Source organism: Globicephala melas, chromosome 1 (genome assembly GCF_963455315.2).
Source record: "Globicephala melas chromosome 1, mGloMel1.2, whole genome shotgun sequence".
NCBI classification, from domain to species: domain Eukaryota; kingdom Metazoa; phylum Chordata; class Mammalia; order Artiodactyla; family Delphinidae; genus Globicephala; species Globicephala melas.
In genome coordinates, this window is record NC_083314.1 from 157,501,755 (window position 1) to 157,525,520 (window position 23,766).

A 23,766-nucleotide genomic window follows, 5' to 3' on the forward strand; every position below is an offset into this window, starting at 1 on the left:
TTTCTGCAGCCTATCCAGCGCCTGCTTTTCCGGAAATACGTCATCTAGCACAAGGCGTCCACCCCAGGCTGCTTCTGGGAAGTGTAGTTCTCTAGGTCTAGCCTCGTGACTCTACAACAGCCAGTTCTTATTCGCCAGAGCCTGTCCACGTGTACGGTGAGTTCGCCTTCGTGATCCGCTCCGTTGGCACCTGGGAGCATCGTGGCTGGCACTGTCCTTGGGGTGAGCTGGGCCTGGAGTGTGCGCATGTGCAGTCGACTACAGCTCTGCTCCGTTTGCCGTGTTTATGCGGTGTATTTGTATACACTGCTAGGTATAATCTAGGTAACTACTTTAGAACTGACTGTATAGCACAGGAAACTACTCAATGCTCTGTGGTGACCTAAATGGGAAGGAAATTCAAAAAAGAAGGGATATATGTATATGTATAGCTAATTCACCTTGCTGTATAGCAGAAACTAACACAATATTGTAAAGCAACTGTACTCCAATTTAAAATAATAATAATTTTTTTAACATCTTTATTGGAGTATAATTGCTTTACAATGGTGTGTTAGTTTCTGCTTTATAACAAAGTGAATCAGTTATACATATACATATGTTCCCATATCTCTTCCCTCTTGCGTCTCCCTCCCTCCCACCCCTCCAGAAGGTCACAAAGCACCGAGCCGATATCCCTGTGCCATGCAAAAGCTAGGGGCCCTGTGAATTTTCTGGTGTACCGGAAAGAGCACTCTATAGAGAGACAAGCATCCTTAAAACCATGTCTGGCTCTGCCATGTACTGGCTGTGTGACTTTTGACAGGTCGCTTTGATACCGACCAGTGTTCCTGGCTTTCCCCAATCAATAGAAATTGACTAGAGGCCAGGTAAGAAATTCAGGCAAGGCTTTATTGGGGCCCCTGCAGGTGCAGGAGGGAGCAAAAACAGGTAACAGGTTCGCTTGCTCCCGGAACTGTGGGCGTGGCAAGCTCGTTCTTTATATGGGGTGAGGGTTGGGGTGTGTCCAGGGGTCAGGCCAGAGGGGTGGCTTAGGTGTGTTCTGCCCACGCCTTTGTGGTGTTGAGTGCAGGGGGCATGCGCAGTACCCTGCTTTTGCTTCCAACACCCGTTTTTTTGCTCCTGACTCTTCAGAAGTGGCAGTTGGGATTTTTTTGGTCTTTTTGTATCTTTTGGTCCAGAATTTGCCCCAATCGCACATGCACGCAGTTACTTGGCTTTAATGAGCATCATTTCTCTCATCCATAAAACAAGGATAATAACAGCACGCACTGCTCTCCTCATAGGGCCGTCAAGGGGCTCATAGTTGAACAGAGGAGTTATATCATGGATTAGTTGTAAAATTCTAAGTACCTGACACCCTCAAGATGTTGCTGACAGAATGAGTGTCAGAGGCAGTACAATGTAATGATTAGGACCATAAACCATGGAGGTGTGTTTGATCCTAACTGTTACCAGCCAAGACAAAGTTAGCTTCACAGAACCTTAGTCTCCCATGTGTAAAATGGGGGTAATAATACTATACCTACAGGATTGTTGTGAGGATTAAATGAAATAATATGTTTAAAGTCCTTAATACTGTGTTCACACATCTGCAAGTTCACTATCAATTAGAGCTATTATTGTGATTATTAGTATTACTAAACCTACCTGTAAGGATTGAGAAAGGGTTGAGCACAGCAGAACATTCCAGAGGCATTTGGCTTCTTTTCCACCACGTGAAGCTAAACTTCAGCAAGTTCTGTAACTGCACCCATTTCTCATGACAGTGCTCATCTCTCCAGCTGAAGACCTCTGGAGAAATCCTCTCCTCAGTCCCTAGAGGTGTGAGTCCAGTAGGCCAGTGGGCGTGTAAAAGCGGAAAGTAGCTGAGATCTGCTATGTGAAAAGTTTCTTCCTGCCCCTGAGTCTGAGCCTTGCCCAACTAAGGCCACATGCATTAGCAAAATTCCGTCTTATTTGTTACTTAACCATTGAAAGACAAGGCCCTTCATAATCTGGCCCATGCCCACATTTCCAGCCTCATCTCAATTAAGAAGCCCAGCCATCAGACTAGGTGGCAGCCCTAGTCGCTCCTGCCACTTCCCCTGAAGAAGGCGTTGAGTGGCAGGGATACCCAGGAGAAGGCAGCTCTGCACATTGGAAGTGGGGGTGGGCCTTCAAGTCAGCCCCAGATTTGAATTGCACATCCACCAATCAGCTTGTGATTTAGGGCCACCTTGTCAAACTCTCTGAGCCCCGGGTACTACTCTGTAAAATAGTGATAGTAATAATAACCATCTCATGTGGCTTTTGTAAGAAATGAAGTAATGACTGCCACTTGGCATGGTGCCCTGCGTGTAGTTGGCATTTAAGCACAGATTAATCCTCCCTCTACTCTTCCTCCCCCACGCTCTGTAGCAGTCACTCATTTTACCTTCTGCACCCACAGACCCATTGCCAGGCTTGGGGTCACTAGGCAAGTGTTTCTGGGCAATCTGAAAGCGGGTGTCTGCTCAGCTAGGAGGCCTGCACGGGCTGTAGGCAGCCCAATGGGTAAGAGTGAGCAATACACCAGAGAAAGAAGGGAGTTTTCTCACTGGGGGGAGGAGAGCTTGTGGTTACAAGCATCAGAGAGTGATTCAGCACCCAGAGGAAACCATGAGAGTCTTGCCACTCATCAGTCACCCAGGGCCTCCTTTTGTAAACCCTTCCAAGGTGAGAGAACAGCTCCGAGACCCTGAACAAGATAAGGAAGCGGAGTGGGGGGGCGGCCTCCAGGGTGAGGGAAGGGACAACCAGATCCCACTCACCCAAGGCCAGTCAGCCAGCGCTCAGGCTCTGCTTCCAGCCCCGGTCAGACACACCTGTTCCCTGAGAGAGGGGGGAGGACTGATGGGAAACAGGAACAGGGAGTCCATGAGGCTGATCCCTAGACCTGCCTGGGGCACGTCCACGTGGGTCAACGGAAATTAGAGCACGCAGGGAAATGCGAGCCTACTGGGGAGCTGGAAATGGGGAGGGGAAAGGATACAGCCCCTGCCCTACACCAGTCTCCCTCTCTCAGGCTGGGCCAAGTCAAAAGTCTCCTAACTTTTCTGGGCCTCCAGACTCCAAGTCCAAGAAGCAGAATCTTAACACTTGACCAGGAAAGAGAGTGTTGGAGTGGAGGGAGTGTCCCACATGTTGAATACCTACTGTGTGCTTTCATCCAATCCTCGCAAGAATGCTGTGACACAGCGAGTCCCCCCCTCTGAACAGATGACGGACTGAGGCTTCAAGAGGTTAAATGACTACAGAGGCGATAGAGCCTAATGATTAAACTCTTTTTTTGGCATAAGGTGCTTTGACATTTGACTGTCTGGATTTGAATCCAGGCTTTTCTATTGTTAGCTGTGTCACCCTTGGCAGGTTACTTACTCTCTCTGTGCCTCCCTGTTCTCATCCTTAAATCAAGGATAAAAATACATATTTCACAAAGTTGTTGGAAATCAAGTGCATTAATATATGTAAAGTGCTTAGGCAGGGACTGGTGCAAAGTAAGAACTCAGGAAATATTGGCTCTGATTCAGGCAGCTCATCGGAGATTCAAGCCGTGAGTAAAACCAGAGACCCCAAATCACTTTGCTGTACAGCAGAATTAACACAACATTGTAAATCAACTGTACTTCAGTTAAAAAAAAAAAAGACCCCCCCCAACCCTACCTTTGATCCAGCACCTTCCTTACTCACTCATAACTCCTCCCTTTCTGAAGGATGCTCACCTTTGCCCTCCCCTCACCCTAGAGCAAACCCCTTCTTGCCATCTCCTCCAGCCAGGCAGTCTTCCCTGCACTCCCCTGGGCTAGGAGTCTCCTACGCCTGCAAGGCAAATTCCAGAGCAAGGCCCACCCATGGGCTGGCTGTGCCCTCCCTGGGCTCCAGATAGCAGGTGCCTGTGGTCCAATCTGGGGTGTGGGAGTCCAAATGGAAGCAGTGTCCATCATTCATTCATTCATCAGATATTTATTACATGCCAGACATTGGAGTAGGTACTGAGAATGCAGTGGTGAACCAGAAGTCCGCAGTCCGTGCCCTCATGACACTTAACCGTTTAGGCATCAGGAACAACAATAATAAGGAATTAGTTAATTTTGAAAGGAAACCTGACCTCAAGCGTGACTTGGGACCCAGAAAGGTAGGCGTGTGATTCAGAAGTGGGAGAGGAGGGTACTCAGCAGCCCCAGCCTGGGAGGGAATGAGTCTCTGCTCTGAGAGCTTGGCTGGACCCAGCCTGTGGGATGGGAGAGCCTCTGTGGGCACCTGAATCTCTACTCTAGACTCTGAGGAGGTTATTTCCAGGGTTGGTTTGCTGTCTCTTGTTTTGCTAACAGCACAGCAGAGCCTCCTCCTCCCTCCCCCACCCTTCCAGATCGAGGCTATTTATTCCTAGTGACAAGCCTGAGGATCCCAGGGGCGGTGGCCTCAAGGACCTGGAGGGGCCTTGTGTCCCTGGCAGACGCCAATCCTCCCGCCCGGGCAGGGCACAGGGAGGAAGCCAGAAGGTTGGAAACTGTAGAGGTCGGGGAGGACTTCCCTCCACCGCCCCTGCAGCGCCCCATCCTTGCACACTCCTCACACCCCTTCCTGAGAAGCTCAAAAATCATGGGGCCAAGGATTAGGGTCTCCCCTAGGCCTCAAAGGTCAAAACTGTTCCTGGGCACTGTGGAGACCAAGGGAGGATTTCTCTGTCCCACGATGCAGCTGGAGGTGAGGAGGTGGTTACTTCTGTCTTCACCACTCAGGGTTGTGGAATAATGCCCTTTGAAGGTCAAGGCCCTACAGAAGGGGTCCTTAGACTTCACTCCTTGTTTCCAGAGAACACCTTCGTTCCCACTGACAGGGCCGCGACAGCAGGGTCAAAACCACCCCCTCCAACAGGCTGGAATAAGTCCTCTTTTACAAATTTGGGCAGAGTGTGATCCCTGGGGGTAAACTGCGAGGGGGAGGGGACACGAAAAGGGCATGAGGACCCTCTGGGTCCCCAAATGGACCTTGGTCGGCTGCCTCCTGTACCCCTTGCCTGAGACTGAATACAGCTAGCCGCTGGGGACTGGGGTGGGGGGAGGTAAGGAGAGTGGGGAAAGAGAGGGAGGACAGCAAAAGCTGCAGGGAGGGGACAGGGGCGGGGTCCTGGCCGCCCACGAAGGTTGGTAGAGCCAGGTTAGGCCCGGCGGGCCCAGGGGGCTGGGGCAGGCTCCAGCCTTAAAGAGAGGTGGGGGCGCGGTCTGGCCCCCAGCCTCCAGGACGAGGGCCGGGGGCGGGGTCCGCACCCCGCGGGCAGGGGAGGCCGGGGGCGGGGTCCGGGCGGGGCGGGCCCCCGCGCTCACTTCCTCGGGGAGGGCTTGGGGCCGCGCTCCCGCTCGCCCACACAGTCCGTGCGCCGCCGGCAGCCTCGCCGGCAGCTAGCTCGGTCCCGCTCGGCCCGGCCCGCAGGTAGGAGGCGCCGAGGGACGCGGCCCCGGCTGCCCGCCACCCCCCGCCCCACGCGAGCGCCGCGCCCCGCTCTCGCCGCCTGCCTCGAGGTGAGCTCCCCGCCGAGCCCGGCTCCCCATCCCGACTCCCGGCCCCCGCCCTCTGGCGGGAAAGGAGAGGCGGCCAGCCGGGGGTTAAGGGCAGTCGCGGCCCCCGCCCCCTGTCCCCGCCTGGGTCCGGTCGCGGGCGCAGGGAACACGCTAGGAGGCGGTGGCGCGCGGGCGCCGAGCCCCGGGGGTCGCCCCCGGAACCGTACCGCTCCGGGCGCTGCAACGCCAGTTAGGTGGGGCAGGGGGCCAAGTTTGAAGTGGAAAAGCGAGAGTCGAGAGAGACCGGGAGGGTTCGAGAAACCGGCTTCCAGAACGCCCGGTGGAGCAAGAGACCGAGACAAGACAGGAGCGGCGAGCTTAGACAAGGAGGCTGCGGAGATACCCGAAACAGGGACAGAGACTTGGGCGTAGAGTCACCGGGAGGCAGACCCGAGGCGTAGGGTCCGACCCAGGTTTTGTGGAGCGGAGCATTTTAGGAAGAAGCATGCCGTGACCCCAGACGTGCTGTCAGCCCTCTCCAGGGCCTTGGAGGGTTCTGGGCAAATGAGGGGCCCCGAAGCTTAAGCTTCATTAACCTTGTGGTAAACCAGCCTCTGAGAGGCCTAGAAAGACATCCAGAGACTGGAGACAGACACGCTCAGGCATACAGAGATGCTAAGAGATAGAGAAGGGCGGTGGGTAGGGACCAAGACATTCCACCCTTTAGAGACCCTTGAGGTGCCAAGACTTGGGCAGACAGTGGTAGAAATCCACAGAGGCTGCCGTGGGGAGATAGCCAGTCAGAGACCCAGAGACACGGAAACATACAGACAGCTGCTGAAGTGTACAGACACAGACGTGCTGAGTGGAGCAGAGCTAGACGCCAAGAGACAGATGTCATGGAGGGGCAGTGACAGTTTTCAAGACAGACCCCGCGGGACTCAGGCCTGAAAGATTGGGAAGGGAGGATGTGGGGAAACAGAAACACTGGGCCAACTGAGCCCCCGTGAGGCAGAGGACCTGAGACATGAGACAGTAAGACTCGAAGGAGCCCTACGCACTCTCCGAGACAGCCCCAGCTTATTTTTAAACTCAAATCTTGGACGCGCTGCTTCAGCCCTGGGGGACCCGGGGTGAATGAACTGTTCCTCTTCTGTCCCCAGAGCAGCTGCTGGATCCTGCTTCCCACCCCCTTCTCCCAAACCGCTCTGACTCCCAGGCCCCATGGCGGGGGCGGGGAAGAGAGTGGAGAGTTTGCGGTGGATGCCTAGTAGCAGGGGTGAGGGTGGGGGGAGTTTGATTTCTCCCCTCAAGTCCCCTGTCAACTCCTGGAAGCTGGGGGAGGGGTCTGTTCTGATCCTGAGTCACAGCTGTGGGACCTGGCCAGGGTCCTCCTGGACAGGGGGGGGTGGAGGGGGGCGAAGGGGTTGAGCGGTTGGCATGGGTACTTGGAAAGACTTCTGGGTGTCTTCCAGTCACAGGGCTGGCAGCTGGGGAAAAGAGCCAGGCTCTTGTACTAGTGATATCATCCAGCATCTCCTGTCCCGCTGCTCTTAAACGCTGACCACCCCGTCCACCACCATTTCTGGGGAAACAGGAAAGGGCTCCAGGCTGGGAGGCAAGGGACCTGAGCTCTCTGATACCTGAGTGACTTTGGGCATGCCCCTGCCCTGTCCCTGGCCTCTGTGCTCAGCTGTAAAATGAGGATGATACCCTATCCCGCCTGCCCTTTGTGCGATCTGATAGATGGTGGGTGGGTGGGAAAGCGCTTTATGAGAGGCAAAGCAGCATGCAGGTGTGTACACCTGTGTACCTGTGTTGGGGGTTTCAGAGTTATGCTCACTGGAGTCAGACTGGCCCCACTGGTCTCAGTGAGCCCCACGGCCTGGGCCTCTTCAGCTCCCCCAGCAGAACTAGGGGGTTCCCTTTTTGTTCTCTCCCTGGGCCCCCGCTGAGAATGTCAAGGTCAAGTCCCAGGCCAGCCCCCTGACCCAGGCCTGGCTGAGAAACTGTTGACTGACCCCCGTATGAGTGAGGGGCTAATAATAAAACACTAAGAGCTACCATTTACTGACTACTTAGTATCTCCCAGGTGCTTTCCAAGTATCATCACATTTAAGCCTGGCAACAACCCTAGGAGGTAGGAGGTAGTAGTAGATGGGGAAGCAGGCTCAGGGAGCTTAAGTGACTTGCCCAAGATCACCCAGGTTTATATTTCACAGCTCAAGCCTCTACACAGCACATGCCACGGCCATTATCCAGCCATTTTGAGCTGCAGGAGGTTCACGGGGAGGGGTCAGATGTGTGTGTGGGTCAGGTGTAGGCAGGTGTGTGTGTTGGGGGCAGCGGCCAAGAGCCATCTGGCAGATTGAGCGCTCTCCCCCCGACCCCCCTACCAGCCGTGAAGGAATACAGGACTGGCTCCCTTTAGTCCCCCAGTCCTGCCAGGGAAAGGGGGAGGGGGGAGGGGCAGACAAAAGGCAGAGACAGGTGGGCCTTGATAGTGCCCTTCACTCTGTCCTCACCAGAGCCCAGCTGGACAGACTAGGGGATTCTGGGAAAGAAACAGAAGCCACGCCCATACCCTATTTGGGGTGCCCCTGTCTCAGAGTGGTGACTGCCTCCCAGTAGGCAGGCCTAGGGCTAGTCTGGACCTGGGAAGATGACAGAGCTGTTGGGGGCCAAGCCAGGAAGGAAGGAAGGGCCCAGGTCACTCATGGATGGATGCATGGCCACACTCCACCTGTGTGGCCCCCGCTGCCCAGTGGCTCACAGCCCAGGCAACCCTCAGATGTTGCGCCAGAGGAAACCCAGGCCTGAATGGCGAGGAGCGGACTGAGGTGGAGGGATACCCTCCACCCTCCAGCATAGCCCCCAGCCCAGAAGTCCCGGCTCTGAAGACCCCGACTCCTGGCGGCCTCATGCCCTGGCCTGGGGTATGAACTGAGTGTCCTCCCATCGTACAGAAGGGCAGCTGTGGGTTCATGAGCCACCCCTTCAGAAGAGCCAGGCCCCCTAGGCTTGGGGCGTCTGCTGGCGCCTGGAGTCTGAACTCCAAACCAGAGCCACGCTTGTTGGCTAGAATTTCCTGCGGGGGGGGGGAGGTGCTGAGAAAAGGAGGGCTTCGCCTTCAGCGTGAGCCAGGCCAGGCTCTGGGGACTGCCAGTTACTGGGGTCTAATGTGGAGGAGTGTGTTGGTGGGTTCCTTTGTACTCCTGGGGCCCATCTGCAGCTGTGAGAACATCCCCTTCCTAGGGTCCAAGTGGTTCCTCTCCACCCACCCCGGGATCCCAGTCCCCAGAGAGCAGGCTTCATGATGGAGGAGACTGGGGGTGGGGAGCTCTGAATTTGGGGCTAGAGACTGGAATCAGGGGCAGCAGAAGGGACTGGGAACCCCACTTCCTCACCCTCCCTACTCCCCAAGCTCCTGCTGCAGAGGCAGCTGTGTGGATGACCTCATCCCACAAACATGCTTTGTTCCTGAGAAAATGGAAAGTGTCTGAGGTTTGGTGGGGGGCTGGGTGTCTGCAGCAACAGCGCTCAGGGCTCCCCCTTTCCTGACTGCCCACCGTAGGGAGGCCTGATTGGAGAGGAAATGTCTTCAGTGGCTCCCACTCTCTCACCCTTCACTCCCCGGCCCCAAACCCTTCAAAAAGCTGGGGAGAGGCTGTCTCTCCCAGAGGCAGGGAGAGGGAAATAATGACCCAGGGGATGGAAAGATTCTGGGGCTTTGCCAGTCGCTGCCAGGAGTGATGACCGGCAGGAGACAGCAGGAGGCACACTGCATAACCTCCAGTTCCCCTCTCCGTCCCCAAGCATCTCATTTCCCTTTTTTCCTCCCCTGTTGGCTGGCAAAACCTGACATCTGGCCATCTGTGCTGCCACAGCTGCTGCAGGTGTTGCAGGCCAAGGCTGCCCAGGCTGGTGTGACCAGAGACCCAACGGGAGGTGGAGGGGGTGAGGGCAGAGGGTCCAGCTGGGGAAGCTTGGCTGTGTCCAGCCTGCAGGATTTCCTTCCTGCTTAAACCTAGGCTGAGCCTCTGAAGTCCTTGTTGCTGGATTCTCCTGGGAGGGGAGGCCCAATGTGATTTCTCCCATCAGCCTCCTCCACCTCCACCATTCACTGGCCCAGCATCCTTCTTACATTCCGCTGTTTCCTGGCTGGGGTTTGGGGGGTGGAGTGCAAACAGCCCCATTCTCATCCCTAAGCTTCCCACTCCAGAGCTCTGGGTATACCCCTATGGTCCCTTCCTGGGAGTCAGGAGAGGGTGAGAGTGCTGTTCATATGGGACAGGGTGGGGTGGCTCCGTGTCCTTGCTCTTACCCCCTTGGGGCCAGTAGGGACAGTGGAAGCTAAACTCAGGCTAAATGCAGGGGCAGGAAATGAGTCATTGACCCAGGAAAAGCCCCCTGCCCCCAGTTCTGCCAGGGCCAAGATAAGAAAAGAACTTCTGCTTCCTGGTTTTTTCCTGACCCCCTCTCATCCCCAACGTTAAATACAGAAATAAACATGCAGGACTCTTTGTGTTCCCAGAAACACCCATTCCCCATCACCACCTGCTCTGACCTGGCATTTCCTATGCCTAGTTCTTGCTTTTTTTTAAATGCAGTGGGCTAAGCCACAGCCCCTCTGGGTGACCCCTGCCCCACCTTGTGTCCCTAACAGGGCTCACTCACAGCCACCATGAGCGAGGCCTTTGACTGTGCAAAATGCAGCGAGTCCCTGTACGGGCGCAAATACATCCAGACGGACAACGGACCCTACTGTGTGCCCTGCTATGACAACACCTTCGCCAACACGTGCGCCGAGTGCCAGCAGCTTATCGGGCACGACTCGAGGGTAAGGACTGGACCACAAAGGGCAGAGAGTGGGTGGAGGCTGGCAGGAGGGGGCGAAGGTGCCAGTGCCCCTGCTGTGCTCCACACAGGAGCTGTTCTACGAAGACCGCCACTTCCACGAGGGTTGCTTCCGCTGCTGCCGCTGCCAGCGCTCCCTGGCCGACGAGCCCTTCACCTGCCAGGACAGCGAGCTGCTCTGTAACGACTGCTACTGCAGTGCCTTCTCCTCACAGTGCTCCGCCTGCGGGGAGACCGTCATGCCCGGTACGTTCCCGGGGGCTCCCAGGGGCTCGTTGTGCGTGGGACTGGCATGCCTGGCATCTGTGTAGGGTTCTTGTAAGGGACTGGCATGCCTGTCTGATACAACATGGAGGCTTGGTAAAGACCTGCACACGCAGCACGTTCCTGGAAATTGACTGTGTGCGGTATCTGTCGTGCTTATTTGCTCTTGGGAGCTTAGCACGCACAGGGACTGACAACGCATGATACACACCTGGGGGCTTAGCATGTTTGGCACACATAGGAGCTACGAGTGTGCTGAGACTGTCAGTGTTTGTTGCATTGGGGCTTGGTGTGTGCAAAGACATATAAATAAAGGGCTTAACACGTATGGCAACCTGCATGGCTAATAGAATGTGAGGATTTAGAACACGTGGAGATTGGCATGACTAGGATATGCCGGGGCTTATTATGTTCTGATCTATCACGTCCGGGGCAGAACTCCGTGTGGGCAGGGACTTGCTTGCCTCGTATATGGGGTCTTTGTGTGTGTGCTCACACTATCACATCTGGTATATAAGCGCTTAGCATATACTGAGTCATCATGCCTGTGACCTGGAGGCCTGGCGTATGCTGAGATCGTCATATTCTGGTACATGTGGGGACTTCACCTATGCCAAACCCTCAGGTCTAGTTTATGGGGGCCTAGCATGTGCTTAGCCAGCATATCCAGTGTTGGGGGGAGGTGGTTAGCATGTGCAATAGATGCGGTGGGGATCCTGCTGCAAATGCATGGACACCACCCTGTAGCCTGTGGAAGCAGCGGGGACCCTCCTCGGGGGGTGGCAGAGGGTGGCACTCAGGAGCTCGGGACTCAGCCTCTGAGTGGGACCCCTGTTCCCCACAGGATCCCGGAAGCTGGAGTACGGAGGCCAGACGTGGCATGAGCACTGCTTCTTGTGCAGCAGCTGTGAGCAGCCGCTGGGCTCCCGTTCCTTTGTGCCCGACAAGGGTGCTCACTACTGCGTGCCCTGCTATGAGAACAAGTTTGCTCCTCGCTGCGCCCGCTGCAGCAAGGTGGGGGCTGGGCCGGCGGGGCGGGGGTGCCGAGCTCCACTGCACACAGGGGTGGGGTGAGCAAGGCTCTGTCGTGGGGTCGGAATCCCCACTACCCCTGCTGACAGACGCCGCCCCACAGACACTGACGCAGGGTGGCGTGACATACCGTGACCAGCCCTGGCATCGGGAATGCCTGGTCTGCACCGGCTGCCAGACGCCCCTGGCAGGGCAGCAGTTCACCTCCCGAGATGACGATCCCTACTGTGTGGCCTGTTTTGGAGAACTCTTTGCACCCAAGTGCAGCAGCTGCAAGCGCCCCATCACAGGTGGGACAAAGGGTCAAAGGACAGAGTGGGTAGAGTGTAGGCAAGGGAATGGGACCTGGTACTGGGTGAGGCCGAGGGACAGGACCGCCCACCCTCCAGATCACAGAGCTAACCTCCAGCCTCCCTCCAGGACTCGGTGAAGGCAAGTATGTGTCCTTTGAAGACCGCCACTGGCACCACAGCTGCTTCTCCTGCGCCCGATGCTCCACCTCCCTGGTGGGCCAGGGCTTCGTGCCGGACGGAGACCAAGTGCTGTGCCAGGGCTGCAGCCAGGCGGGGCCCTGAGCCAGGGCTCCTGGGCCCAGGCCCTCCCAAACCAGGGCTCCAGGACTAAGGCTCCTTTTCCAAACCACCTCTGGGACCCAGCCCCTCCCCAAACTGGGGCTACCCCTGGGCTCCAGGATTCAGCCTCCCCACTCCAACATCCCCAATCTGGTACTTCTTGACCCAGGGCCCCCAAACTTGGGCTCTTACGGAGCCTCCACCATTCAAATCCCCTCCCCAAGCCTGAGCGCCAGAACTCAGTCCTCTCCCTATGGTCCGGCTTCCCCTAAATCAGAGCTCTGGGACCCCAGCCCCCTTCAATCTAGACTTCTCCCCTGAAGACTTTAGGTCTCCTATGGGTGCCTGAGAAGTCCTCCGAAGTGGACTGTACTCAGGCTTGACACTCCCCACCCCCATCCCACCGCTATTCCCAGGGATGGGGCTGTCTGGGCAGCACATCAGGGGTTCACTGGTTAGGGGGTCCTAGGGTACAGGGTTTTGCCCAGCCCTTGCTGTCGAGTGTTTTCTCGTTTCATTTCATTTCAGCTCCATTCTGCCCAGAGATGGGCAGAGGGGTGGGTTTGGCTCACCCCCCTTTCAGATTCTGCAATAAAGCAGTATGAGGAAGCGAAGGCCTCTGTGTGTTTGTCTGGGGGTGGAGGGGCAGGGAGGATTCCTTCGCACACCACGGGACTCGGAGGCTCTTCCCGACCTCGACCTCCTCCATGCAGGGCAGAGGAGGAAGCTGCCAGGCGGGGTGGGAAATCTCTCCCGAGAAAGGGGATCCCCGCGGCCGCTACTGTCCCTCTCAGGCTTAGCTGGCTTCCCCCCTGCTGGCAAAGGGCTTTTTCCTCCGAGTGGGGAAGGGAGGGGTTTGGGGGAGGTTCCGGACAGAAGCAGGGCGGGCCGACGGCGTTGGGTTCTCCGTCGGGTACAAATCGCCCCCCTCCCTTACCATCCCTCCCCAAACCCCGCCGAGCACCGGGTGCGGATCCCCAATCTGGGCCCAGACCCTCAGCCCCCCTTCCCCCTCTTCCCAAGGATTAGCGGAGGCGGCCCGGGATCCGCTCGCGGCCGCACGTTTTTTGCCAAAAAAGGCAAGGATGCAGCTGCACGCGCCACAGGAACATCTGGATCCGATTCCCGGCATGAATGGGTCATGGCCCCGCCTCCCCGTGATTCAAGGGCGGGGGCGGGAATGAGCGAGGGGGGCTATCCCCCAAAATGGGGAGATGGGGCGGAGCGCTGCTCCCCTCTCCCGGCGTCCGACGCCCCTGCCCCTGCTCTCTCGGCGGCCTGCGGTCTGGGCTCCGCGGTCCAGACCGTCGGAGCCCGACTCGTGCGCGCTGGCTGCGGCGCAGGCTGAGGCGCTCACGTACCGCCAGCGGCCTTCCCGGGTGGGGGCCCGCGCGCGGGGCGGGCGGACCCTCGGCGCCCTTTGCGGGAGGGGCCCTCCAGTCCGGCAGAACCGCGTGATTATATGTATCTCAAAAGAAATCCTCCCAGAAATCCTATGGGGCGGGCGTTTTTCCATTTCACGGAGGTGGAGACTCCACTCGTTCGTTCCCCAAAGTCACATAGGTGGATCCACACTGCCTCCCCGGCCCAATTCGAATCCTAAACTTTCTGAAGCCGCGGTTGACATTTTCTACAAACCTTTACGAATGCCCACCATGTGTGCTTATAATTAATGATTGTCTGTCGACATTTTTTGTCTCTTTCTTCCACCAGCCTCTGAGGATTGGGCTCACGCCTGCCTTGCTCACCCCTCCACTCTCAGCTTCAGGCACTTACTACATGTTCAATAAATACCTGCTGAGGAAGAGTAGTCCAAGCATAGAAAACAACTAGTGCAAAGGCCTGGAGGCCTGAAAAAACATATGGTGTGCTTTGGGGAAGCAGCAAGTAATTTCATTCGGAGGAAGTGCCAAGAGACTAAAACGTCAGGCAGCGGCCAGGTCATGAAACGCCGAATGCCAAGTCAACCAGATCTCACCCTGCGGGTAAAGCAGCCCGTGGAAATGTTTAAGCAGGGGTGTGAGATGATCACTCCGCTGCAGCGTGAATAATGGATTGGAGGGGTAAGATGAGCAGACTGACTAGGAGGCTAGTGCAGTGGTTCAGGTGAGAGATAATGAGACAGGTGGCAGCAGGAATGGAAAAGACAGGACTTGGTGACTGGTTTGAAAGAATGGGGAAGGAGAAGGTTTTCGGGGAAGGAAGGCATCAGGTGAATGGTGCTTAGGTGGTCCACCCGCCAAAGAGGAAAGGGATGTGCAAGTACAACAATGTGTCATTGATTTCAGGATAAACATCTTTCAGATTTAACATCTCAGAAACCCAGACGCAGCGTCTAATCAAGTGTGACATAGTTTAGTTGACAATTTTTGTTCTTTCTTTCTTAGTCGACCGTAAAATAATGGTGGCTTTAACATTGTCTCATATTCGATGAAATACAGTAGATCCCAAACCTTTACCCACCACCCACCCTACCCCGCAAAAGATACACGCGCTGTCTCCGCAATCCAGAAAAGAAATTTCTTACCTCTTTCCTAGAGGTGCAGGAAAAACTTCTGGGGAGGAGTTGTGTCCAGGGGTCCTCTCCCTAAGGTTGAGGTCTTGCTTAAATTTTTAGACATAAATATGACCCTCACAACACCCCATGAGCAGGCAGGACAAAAGTCATTATCTCTGTTATTTTTCAAACTTTAAAAAACAAAAAGCAATTCATGCTTATTGTAGAAAAGTTGGAGAATTCCAAAAAGGGAAGGTAAATCACTAATAACCCCTTGTTTTTTTATTTTTTTGCCGTACGCGGGCCTCTCACTGTTGTGGCCTCTCCCACTGCGGAGCACAGGCTCCGGACGCGCAGGCTCAGCTGCCATGGCTCAGGGGCCCAGCCACTCCCGGCGTGTGGGATCTTCCCGGACCGGGGCATGAACCCATGTCCCCTGCATCGGCAGGCGGACTCTCAACCACTGCGCCACCAGAGAAGCCCTCCTTGTTAGATTATAACCTCCTAGTTCTTTTTTGTTAAGCAAGCATGTGCAAATATGTATTTTCATTTTTAGTTTTAAATGAAAAGTTTTTAAATTAAAAAAGTAATGCATGTATATGTTATGAAAAATTTTTCATGCTGTACTTTGGACATATACAAAGAAAAACGTCCCTACCATACCAGATCTTCCAGTCTGTCTCCTCATAAACAACAATGGTTTACTGTTACTTGGATATCCTTCCAGAAATAATCTCTTTGTGTATTTATTTTTATATACACTGTTGTGCCTCTAGCTTTTTTCACTCTGTGTGGCCATATTTCCATTTGAGTTCATACAGATTTTTTAAACAGTTTTATAGAGGTATGAGTTACATACCATAAAATTCACCCAATTTGAGTGTACGGTTCAATTAATTTCAGCAAATTTAATAGATTTGTGCCACTATCACCACAATCCAATTTTAGAACATATCTATCACCTCCAAAAGATTTCTTGCGTCTTTTGCAGTTACTTCCGGTCTCACCTTCAGCAGCAGGCAACCGCTCATCTACTTTCTGTGTCTTTAGATTTGCCATCCCGACAGACACTAATGTCGTTCTTTATGTCTGGCTTCTTTCACTTAGCATGATGTTTTCATGGTTCATCCATACTGTAACATTCCTTTATTGCTGAATAACATTCCATCGTATGGGTACACCACATTTGGTTCGTACCTTTACCAGTTAATGGCTTTTGGGGGTTACGCCCTGTTTTTCTTGATAATGAATAATGGTGCTATGAACGTCTGAACACACGGACATACGTTTTCATTTCTCCACCTAGAAGTGGACATATAGACTTGCTTCATTTTTTTTATAGCTGTATAGCATTTTACTGCTTGAATGTACCATATTTTATTTAACCAGTCCCCTGCTGATAGACAATTAGGTTGCTTCCATGTATCAAAAAAGAAAAAGAGAGAGGGAAGGAGGGAAGGAGGGAAGAAGAAAAGAAACCCGCTATCATCCCCATTTTACTGACAAGGACACCGATGTCTCGAGAAGGAAAAAACGTTGTCACAGGTCACACTGAGAGCCGGAGACACAAGTTCCGGTTCCCCAGCTCTCATCCATGCTCTTCAACTACTCAGTCCAGGTCCCTACCCGCCCGGGCACGCGGCCGAGGAAGCCAGGTCAGATTCCTTACTGCCAGGCTGGTGGATTTCTGTATGCCCCCTAGAGGCACCTGTAAATCGTTCGGCATCGCGCCACACACCCCCGGCCAGCAGGGGCACTGCAGCCGTCTCCATAGCACTGACTGGGTCTCCTGCGGTGCTCACTTTTCCTCGAGTCCCCGAAGAACTTCCGGCAGCCGCGGAACTTAGGTGACGCCGGACGCGCCGCTTAGGGACGCGGGCGCGCAAGGCAGCAGGAGTTGTTTCCGGCAGTGTCGGTGTTCTAGCTTGATTTGAGGCGGCGGCGGAGGAAGGAAGATGGAGACGATTCTGGAGCAGCAGCGGCGCTATCACGAGGAGAAGGAACGGCTCATGGACGTCATGGCTAAAGAGATGCTCACTAAGAAGTCCACGGTGAGTGGGGCCTGGGCAGGGGCCACCCCTGAGGCTGGGCCCCATGCCCGAGTTCAACCTCTGAGAGTTTTCTTCGGTCCTCAGACCTGCCCCGCGCCCGCCCCTTCCCGGGGCTCCCTACCCGAGCTCTGGCCTAGGTAACCTTCCCCCGGGCCCAGCGCCCAGAGGCCTCTCTGCTTGGGCCACTAAGACCTGAGCGGATAAGCCCCGCCCTTGGGCGGCCTTTCCAACTCCAGAACTCCGACTAACGGTGTCCTGTGTCACCGTTTGCCTTTCTTCAGCTCCGGGACCAGATCAATTCTGACCACCGCACACGGGCCATGCAAGATGTGAGTGCCCCGCTGTCCACTTCTCTTTGGGTCGCGATGGGCTGGAAGAAGGGGGCGGGGGGGTCACCTGGAGCCCTGGACAAAGGTAACCGGGTTGGCCAGTCGAGGGTTTGTATGCCTGCCAAAGGGTGCTTAACCACCCTTGCTCGCGTCTGTGCATGGGGAACTCTTATTCATTCTTAATTACTTGGAAAGATGCCCCTTAGAGCATTCTGTATCCCATGGATGTGCACTGAGTAGTTACCAGGAGTCAACCATTCGGGCTTAGAAGGTACTCTCCCTTCTCCCCAAAAGAGAATGCTGTGTATTACTGTTTTCCTCCCAGAACACTGTATTGAAGCATTTGAAGTACTTTTTGCCTACCACACTGCATTTTCCTAGTAATAGTTCAATTTCTTACTTTTAGAAAAGTAATTAAAGTCAACATACTGATACGTTTTTATGTTAAAGCTAAGTGGTAGGTAAATGGAGGTTCGTTATACCATGCTCTCTACTCTTGCATGTTTGAAATCTGTTTAGAAAAGAATAAAAGACCTAATCACAGAGTTTCTAATTTGGGGGAGATAATTAATATTACAAGCCCCTAATCCCTTATCTAAATTCCCAAATCTGAAATGCTCTGAAAACAAAAGATTTTTTATTTGTTTGTTCTGGTAATTGTTTAGTGGCAAAAATCTGACTTGATCTGAACAGATGGGAGGCTTTTTATGGTCTTTATCACATTTAATAAGTAATGTGTAAGTTTCACTGCAGAACTATTAACATGTGTTCCAGATTCCACTAGGGATATTGCATGCAGTACCTTCCTGAACTTAAAAATTCCAAATTCTGAAACAAATCTGGTCCCAAAAGTTTTGGAGAAGGGACTACACACTCATACCATCCTGAGTTCGAATCCAAAAGAAACTGTGTGATGTTTTATTTAGTCTGTGTACTCCTCAGTCAAGCCTTTTGAAGTAGTGAAAATCATCTTGGACCGCCCTTTTATCTTTGAGTGTCTTAGGTGGGAACTGCTGTTTACCAAAGGGTGACAATGGCTCTCTTTTATGACACTTCTAGGGAAAGTTAAATATAGGAACTTTCTGCCACCCCTCAAATCACATCACTTAATCTTCAAAATGACCTGTTTTAAAAAGTAACTAGGAACCAGTGCTGTCTGTTAAAGGTACCAGAAAGAACAGGAACTTTTACCACCATATCTCTTGAGGTTTCCCTGGGCTTTGACAAGAGAGCCTTTGTTGGTTGCTTGGGTCTAAGTTGTACAGATTGCTTCGTCCTGATGGGTTTGTGTTTGCCTTTCAGAGGTATATGGAAGTCAGTGGGAACCTGAGGGATTTGTATGATGATAAGGATGGGTAAGTGACAGTCACAGCCAATCCAGGAATTATTGCTTTTGAGGAGCCATGGTTAAAGGACTAAGTTTGTGTTCCGTGTTCTCTGTTTTTTTTTCTGAAATTGCAGGTTACGAAAGGAGGAGCTCAATGCCATTTCCGGACCCAATGAATTTGCTGAATTCTATAATAGACTCAAACAAATAAAGGAATTCCACCGGAAGCACCCAAATGAGGTATGACCTCAGAAAGTATTTTCTCCAAACCTGTCCAAAGAGCATACAAAGGAAGGGTGTAAGGAAAGTGGAGATTGCCACTCAGGTGTCCCTTCAAAACAGAACTCGCCAGTTAGCTGCAAGCAGCGAAGTTAGATGACATCCTGCAACTCCAGTGCTTTCAGGATCTCCCTCAGCTTTAAGCTAAGGCCACTCTCTTCCTGGGCAGCCCCCAACCAGTGACTGAGCACAGTGTGGGTACCATGGCCTGGTTATTTCTGCCCATTGTCAGACTCTTCTAGTGAGTAATCTTTGCTCCAGAGTTCCTCATTGGGTTGGTCAAGATTTTGTCCTATCTTCATCATGGTCTGGGCTCTCCCTGCCCAATCCTCCTCTCTCCTTTTTATCTTTAATGGATAATACCCACCCAATAAGCCACTTGCGCTCCTAACTCTGTCTTAAAATCTGCTACCTAGAGGATCCAACTAACACAAAAAGGCTTTACTCGCTTCCAGTGATCATTACACCTTCATGATTAAGTCCAGAGGCCTACTCTTTCATGAAAATTCCTTCCTAGTCTACTTTACTCCCCCAATTAATCTTTCCTATCTTTATGATTCTGTCATATTTTATGACAATGAACGTCTGCCCCACTATATTGTAAAATGATAAGGAGCAGGGATTCCATCTCAGTTATTGAAGAATCCATTAAGCATCTTACACAGCTGACCAAAGGAATTCTGGGGGAAGGGGGAGCAAGGCATGGCTGTAGGAGAAGTGGAGAGAGATAGGTCAGTGATTACTCTGAGCTTTTATGACTGTAACTAAAAAGTTGTTCCCTTGATAGAAATAAGGAAGAAAGAGGTAACCCACTTGTAGTGGAAATGAATTTTTATGTATGTGGATATTCAGGTGATGTTATATGTAGGTAGAAGTGTCCCATGAGCAGTTGAAAAGAGGTGACTGGGGCTTGAGAATTACCGCATGTACTTGATGGTTGAAGCCATGGATCATAGAGTTCTGGGAGGGAGAGACAGTGTGAAGGGAGACTGTCCGCTTCTGTGTGCCTTGGGGCACACTCTTAATAAGGTACTTAACTGAAAAGGAGCCTGGGAAGCCATCCATCACAGGTCAAATGGCAGCTCCAGGTAATGTCTTACTGAAGCTCAGCCAATGAGTTTCACAAAGGAAGTTACTGGGATCAGCTGTTGTTTGTTTGTTTGTTTGTTTGTTTTTTTACTACATAGGTCTTTTAAATTTATTTTTATTTATTTATTTTTGGCTGTGTTGGGTCTTCTTTGCTGTGCGTGGGGTCTCTCTAGCTGCGGCGAGTGGGGGCTACTCCTCCTTGCAGTGCGCCGGCCTCTCATTGGGGTGGCCTCTCTTGCTGCAGAGCATGGGCTCTAGGTGCACGGGCCCCAGTAGTTGTGGCACGTGGGCTCTAGACAGTAGTTGTGGCACACGGGCTTAGCTGCTCCGCGGCATGTGGGATCTTCCCAGACCAGGGCTCGAACCCGTGTCCCCTGCATTGGCAGGCGGATTCTTAACCATTGCACCACCAGGGAAGCCCCTCAGCTGTTGTTGATTGGTAACTGCCAGGGTTGCTACTCTGTTGAAGAAGTGGGAGTGGAAATCTGGTCACAGAGGCACAAATAGATAATGAGGTTACAGTAGTGTGGAGTGTTTAGTATGCATTTGAAAGACTGGCAGAAAAAAGGAGAGGAGAAGCAGGAGGATCACAAGGAAAATAGGGAAGGCATACATACTTCAAGGAGCAGATGGAAAAATGAAGAGACTGAAAATACCAGACAGGAGAGGCTATTTATTAAAGTTAAGTGGAGGTACATGAATGGACTCACACACCTACCTATGTCTCCTCATCCCCTTTGGAAGGTAGAGTATTAAGTCTTTTGGTAACCGAGAGAGAAGGCACAAGTACCATTCTGGTGTGTTAACCTTATCCCAGCCCAGAGAGAAAGGTGATGAGGAATAAATGGTTAAATAAATGATTGGAAGAATGCCTAAGATATACTAAGGGAAAAAAAACTAAGTCTAATTATGTAAGAAACAAAATAATAATCTTGCACTTGCCTGTATGTGCTTGCACAAATATATATATTTAAATACCTAGAGCAGTGGTTTCCAAATTTTGCTATGCATTTGAATCTGGAAGTGTTTAAAAAGTACTGATACCTCCCCACCACTTCTGATTAAATTTGGTATCAAGTGTGTTAGGATTTTTTAGCACTCTCCCAGGTGATTCTAATGTGCAGCAGAGTTTGGGAATGACTGACATTTAAAAGTCTGTTGGGTTTCCGTGGTGCCGCAGTGGTTAAGAACCACTTGCCAATGCAGGGGACACGGATTCGAGCCCTGGTCCGGGGAGATCCCACATGCCGCGGAGCAGCTAAGTCCCTGTGCCACAACTACTGAGCGTGCGCTCTAGAGCCCGTGAGCCACAACTACTGAAGCCCATGTGCCACAACTACTGAAGCCCGTGCGCCTAGAGCCTGTGCTCTGCAACAAGAGAAGCCACCGCAATGAGAAGCCCATGCACCGCAACACAGTAGCCCCTGCTCTCAGCAGCTAGAGAAAACCCACATGCAGCAGCAAAGACCAAATGCAGCCAAAAATTAAATAAATGAATAAATTTATAAAAAATTTAAAAAATGAAAAAGGTCTGTTGACAGTGGTTAGCTATTCCCAGGAGAATTATTAAAGGGGAACCTTGCTTTTTTTTTTTAATATTTATTAATTTGGTTGCACCAGGTGTCTTAGTTGCGTCATGTGGGCTCCTTAGTTGCGACACACAGACTCCTTAGTTGAGGCATGCGAACTCTTAGTTGCGGCACACATGTGGGATCTAGTTCCCTGACCAGGGATTGAACCCAGGCCCCCTGCATTGGGAGCATGGAATCTTATCCACTATGCCACCAGGGAAGTCCAAGGGAACCTTGATTTTTTTTAATATACATATAAATTTACTTGTTTTATTTTATTTTATTTTTGGCTGCGTTGGGTCTTCATTGCTGCATGTGGGCTTTACTCTGGTTGCGGCGAGCGGGGGCTACTCTTCGTTGTGGTGTGCAGGCTTCTCATTGTGGTGGCTTCTCTTGTTGGGAGCTTGGGCTCTAGGTGCGCAGGCTTCAGTAAGTTGTGGCGTATGGGCTCAGTAGTTGTGGCACACGGGCTCTAGAGCGCAGGCTCAGTAGTTGTGGCGCACAGGCTTAGTTCCGCAGCATGTGGGATCTTCCTGGACCAGGGCTCGAACCCATGTCTCTTGCATTGGCAGGTGGATTCCTAACCACTGCGCCACCAGGGAAGCCCTGAACCTTGATTTTTTTTCATTTTGTCTTTTTGTGTTATTTGAGTTTTTGTGAGCATGTGTTATTTCAGCAATTTTTAGTTAAACAATGCAAAAAGGAAAAGGAAAAAGCAAGGTAATTAGAAAACAGAAGAAAGCTCCTAATGAAAAATCAGGCCAAATATAGTGTTAGAAATCCAACTTTCTATATAGTCCATTCTGTGATATTGCAGCTTCTATGCTGAAAAAGCTACCTGAGCTTCTCCTCTTTTTCCCATCAGATCTGTGTGCCAATGTCAGTGGAATTTGAGGAGCTCCTGAAGGCTCGAGAGAATCCAAGTGAAGAGGCACAAAGTAAGTAGCGTTTAATGTTTCTATCCAGCACTAGCAGAAGTACAGGTTAATGACCAGAGTTCAGATTTGCCCTCAGAGCCCTGGAAAATGGCCCCAGAGAAATTTATAGCCAGGTTCCCTTACTGATTTCCTCTTTGCTAGACTAGAGAAAAGTCTGGACTAGATTGTCATCCTGAATCGGCCTTGGACAAAATAGTCATTTTGTGCTAGCCCAGCTTAAATTCACTCGCCTGGAAAAGCGAGGTCTGTTCACTTTGTGACTAGAGGGAGGATATTTGGGTGAAGGGCTGCATTATGAAACAATGCAGTCCACTTGAAAAGCCAAGTCCAAGAAAGTGGTCTTTAGTATCTGAATCTTGACATCTGATTCCTTCAGATTTGGTGGAGTTCACAGATGAAGAGGGATATGGTCGTTACCTTGATCTCCACGACTGTTACCTCAAATACATTAACCTGAAGGCCTCTGAGGTAAGGCCCAGGAGAGGGGAGAGTGGCTCTGATTCTAGGGGTGAGTCAGGACACTGGGCTGGGGCTACTAGACCTGAATTAGAGTGTCTTCCTTGTGTTCTGGAACCGTTATGTTAGTATTAAAGAGGTGATGTGCTTTCTTGGAATGAAACACTTTTCAAAGTGAAAGTCAGGTTTCTACAGTCAATACAATAAGCATATTTTACTTATCAATAAATTTTGTTTTATTAATACAACAAGCTTATTTTGCTTTTGTAAAAATAAAAAAAATTTTTAAACTCACAAGTACACATCAAGCTTCTGTGTTAGGCACACAGAGTAGTAGGTACATGAAAGATACAAAAACATAATCTCTGCCAGTAGGGCTATTTAATAGCTTTAAAAAGGTATTAGAAAATAACTTACCATAAGAGCTGAGGTTTAATGTGACAGTCTCAGGGTCACAAGGAAATACATGATGAAATTTCTCTTGGAGTTGTGAGGACATGTCTCAAAAGTTGTGACTAAACTTTAAGCTCCATGAGTACAGTCCTGCATCTGTCTTGTTCTCATCTGTATCCATGTACTTGGTCCAAAGATATTCAGTAAGTGATTGAATGAGTGAACAAATGGCACCTTCTGGGACCTTATTTTAGGATGTAGTGGGTGTCAGTCTTTAAACAGGTGCCCTGTATATATTGGGTAGGCCAAAAAGTTCATTTGGTTTTAAGTAAATATAAAAGACATTTTTCATTTTCACGAAGAACTTTATTGAAAAACATATTCACTAACTGAATGAACTTTTTGGCCAACCCAATGCTAATGTTCAACAGATGTTTCTTTTAGCTTATAGTTTATTGACTTGATCTTTATTTCACAGAGTTAATTGTGTATCATATTCTGCTCAGTCCAGTGGAATTAACACTCAGTGCAGGAATTAAATATTGGGGGGGGGGGGGAGACTAAAGTGAGCTGGGCCTTGTTAATCTCA

The 23,766-nt window shown here is 51.6% G+C and overlaps 2 protein-coding genes across 3 annotated transcripts in view; both read left to right on the forward strand.

The window, feature by feature from the left end:
* The first annotated feature begins 42 nt into the window (after positions 1-42).
* On the forward strand, positions 43-12,781 carry FHL3 (four and a half LIM domains 3). Of its 2 annotated transcripts, none has more exons than XM_060288464.1 (6): positions 43-156; positions 10,189-10,362; positions 10,451-10,625; positions 11,488-11,657; positions 11,779-11,965; positions 12,096-12,781. In XM_060288464.1, the coding sequence occupies exons 2-6, from the start codon at positions 10,207-10,209 to the stop codon at positions 12,248-12,250; spliced, it is 843 nt and encodes a 280-aa protein (XP_060144447.1). In that variant the 5' UTR covers positions 43-156; positions 10,189-10,206; the 3' UTR covers positions 12,251-12,781. The 2 variants fall into 2 exon arrangements, with proteins under 2 accessions (XP_060144447.1, XP_030724471.1); XM_030868611.3 differs by lacking the exon at positions 43-156 and adding an exon at positions 5,202-5,543.
* Positions 12,782-16,586: 3,805 nt separating this feature from the next.
* Positions 16,587-23,766, forward strand: part of SF3A3 (splicing factor 3a subunit 3) — a 28,237-nt gene continuing 21,057 nt past the window's right edge. Inside the window, exons 1-6 of the mRNA XM_060295264.1 lie at positions 16,587-16,795; positions 17,077-17,124; positions 18,427-18,479; positions 18,586-18,691; positions 22,256-22,328; positions 22,705-22,796. Of these exons, the coding sequence (XP_060151247.1) occupies positions 16,700-16,795; positions 17,077-17,124; positions 18,427-18,479; positions 18,586-18,691; positions 22,256-22,328; positions 22,705-22,796 (468 nt within the window). The 5' untranslated portion in view covers positions 16,587-16,699. The remainder of the gene's footprint in view (positions 16,796-17,076; positions 17,125-18,426; positions 18,480-18,585; positions 18,692-22,255; positions 22,329-22,704; positions 22,797-23,766) is intronic.

Bases quoted from the DNA above. Each gene is read 5' to 3' on its own strand.
- FHL3 (XM_060288464.1), top strand. From the start codon at position 10,207: ATGAGCGAGGCCTTTGACTGTGCAAAATGCAGCGAGTCCCTGTACGGG. The intron at 10,626-11,487 runs GTACGTTCCCGG...TGTTCCCCACAG, and splicing joins CGGGGAGACCGTCATGCCCG to GATCCCGGAAGCTGGAGTAC. The intron at 11,966-12,095 runs GTGGGACAAAGG...GCCTCCCTCCAG, and splicing joins CTGCAAGCGCCCCATCACAG to GACTCGGTGAAGGCAAGTAT.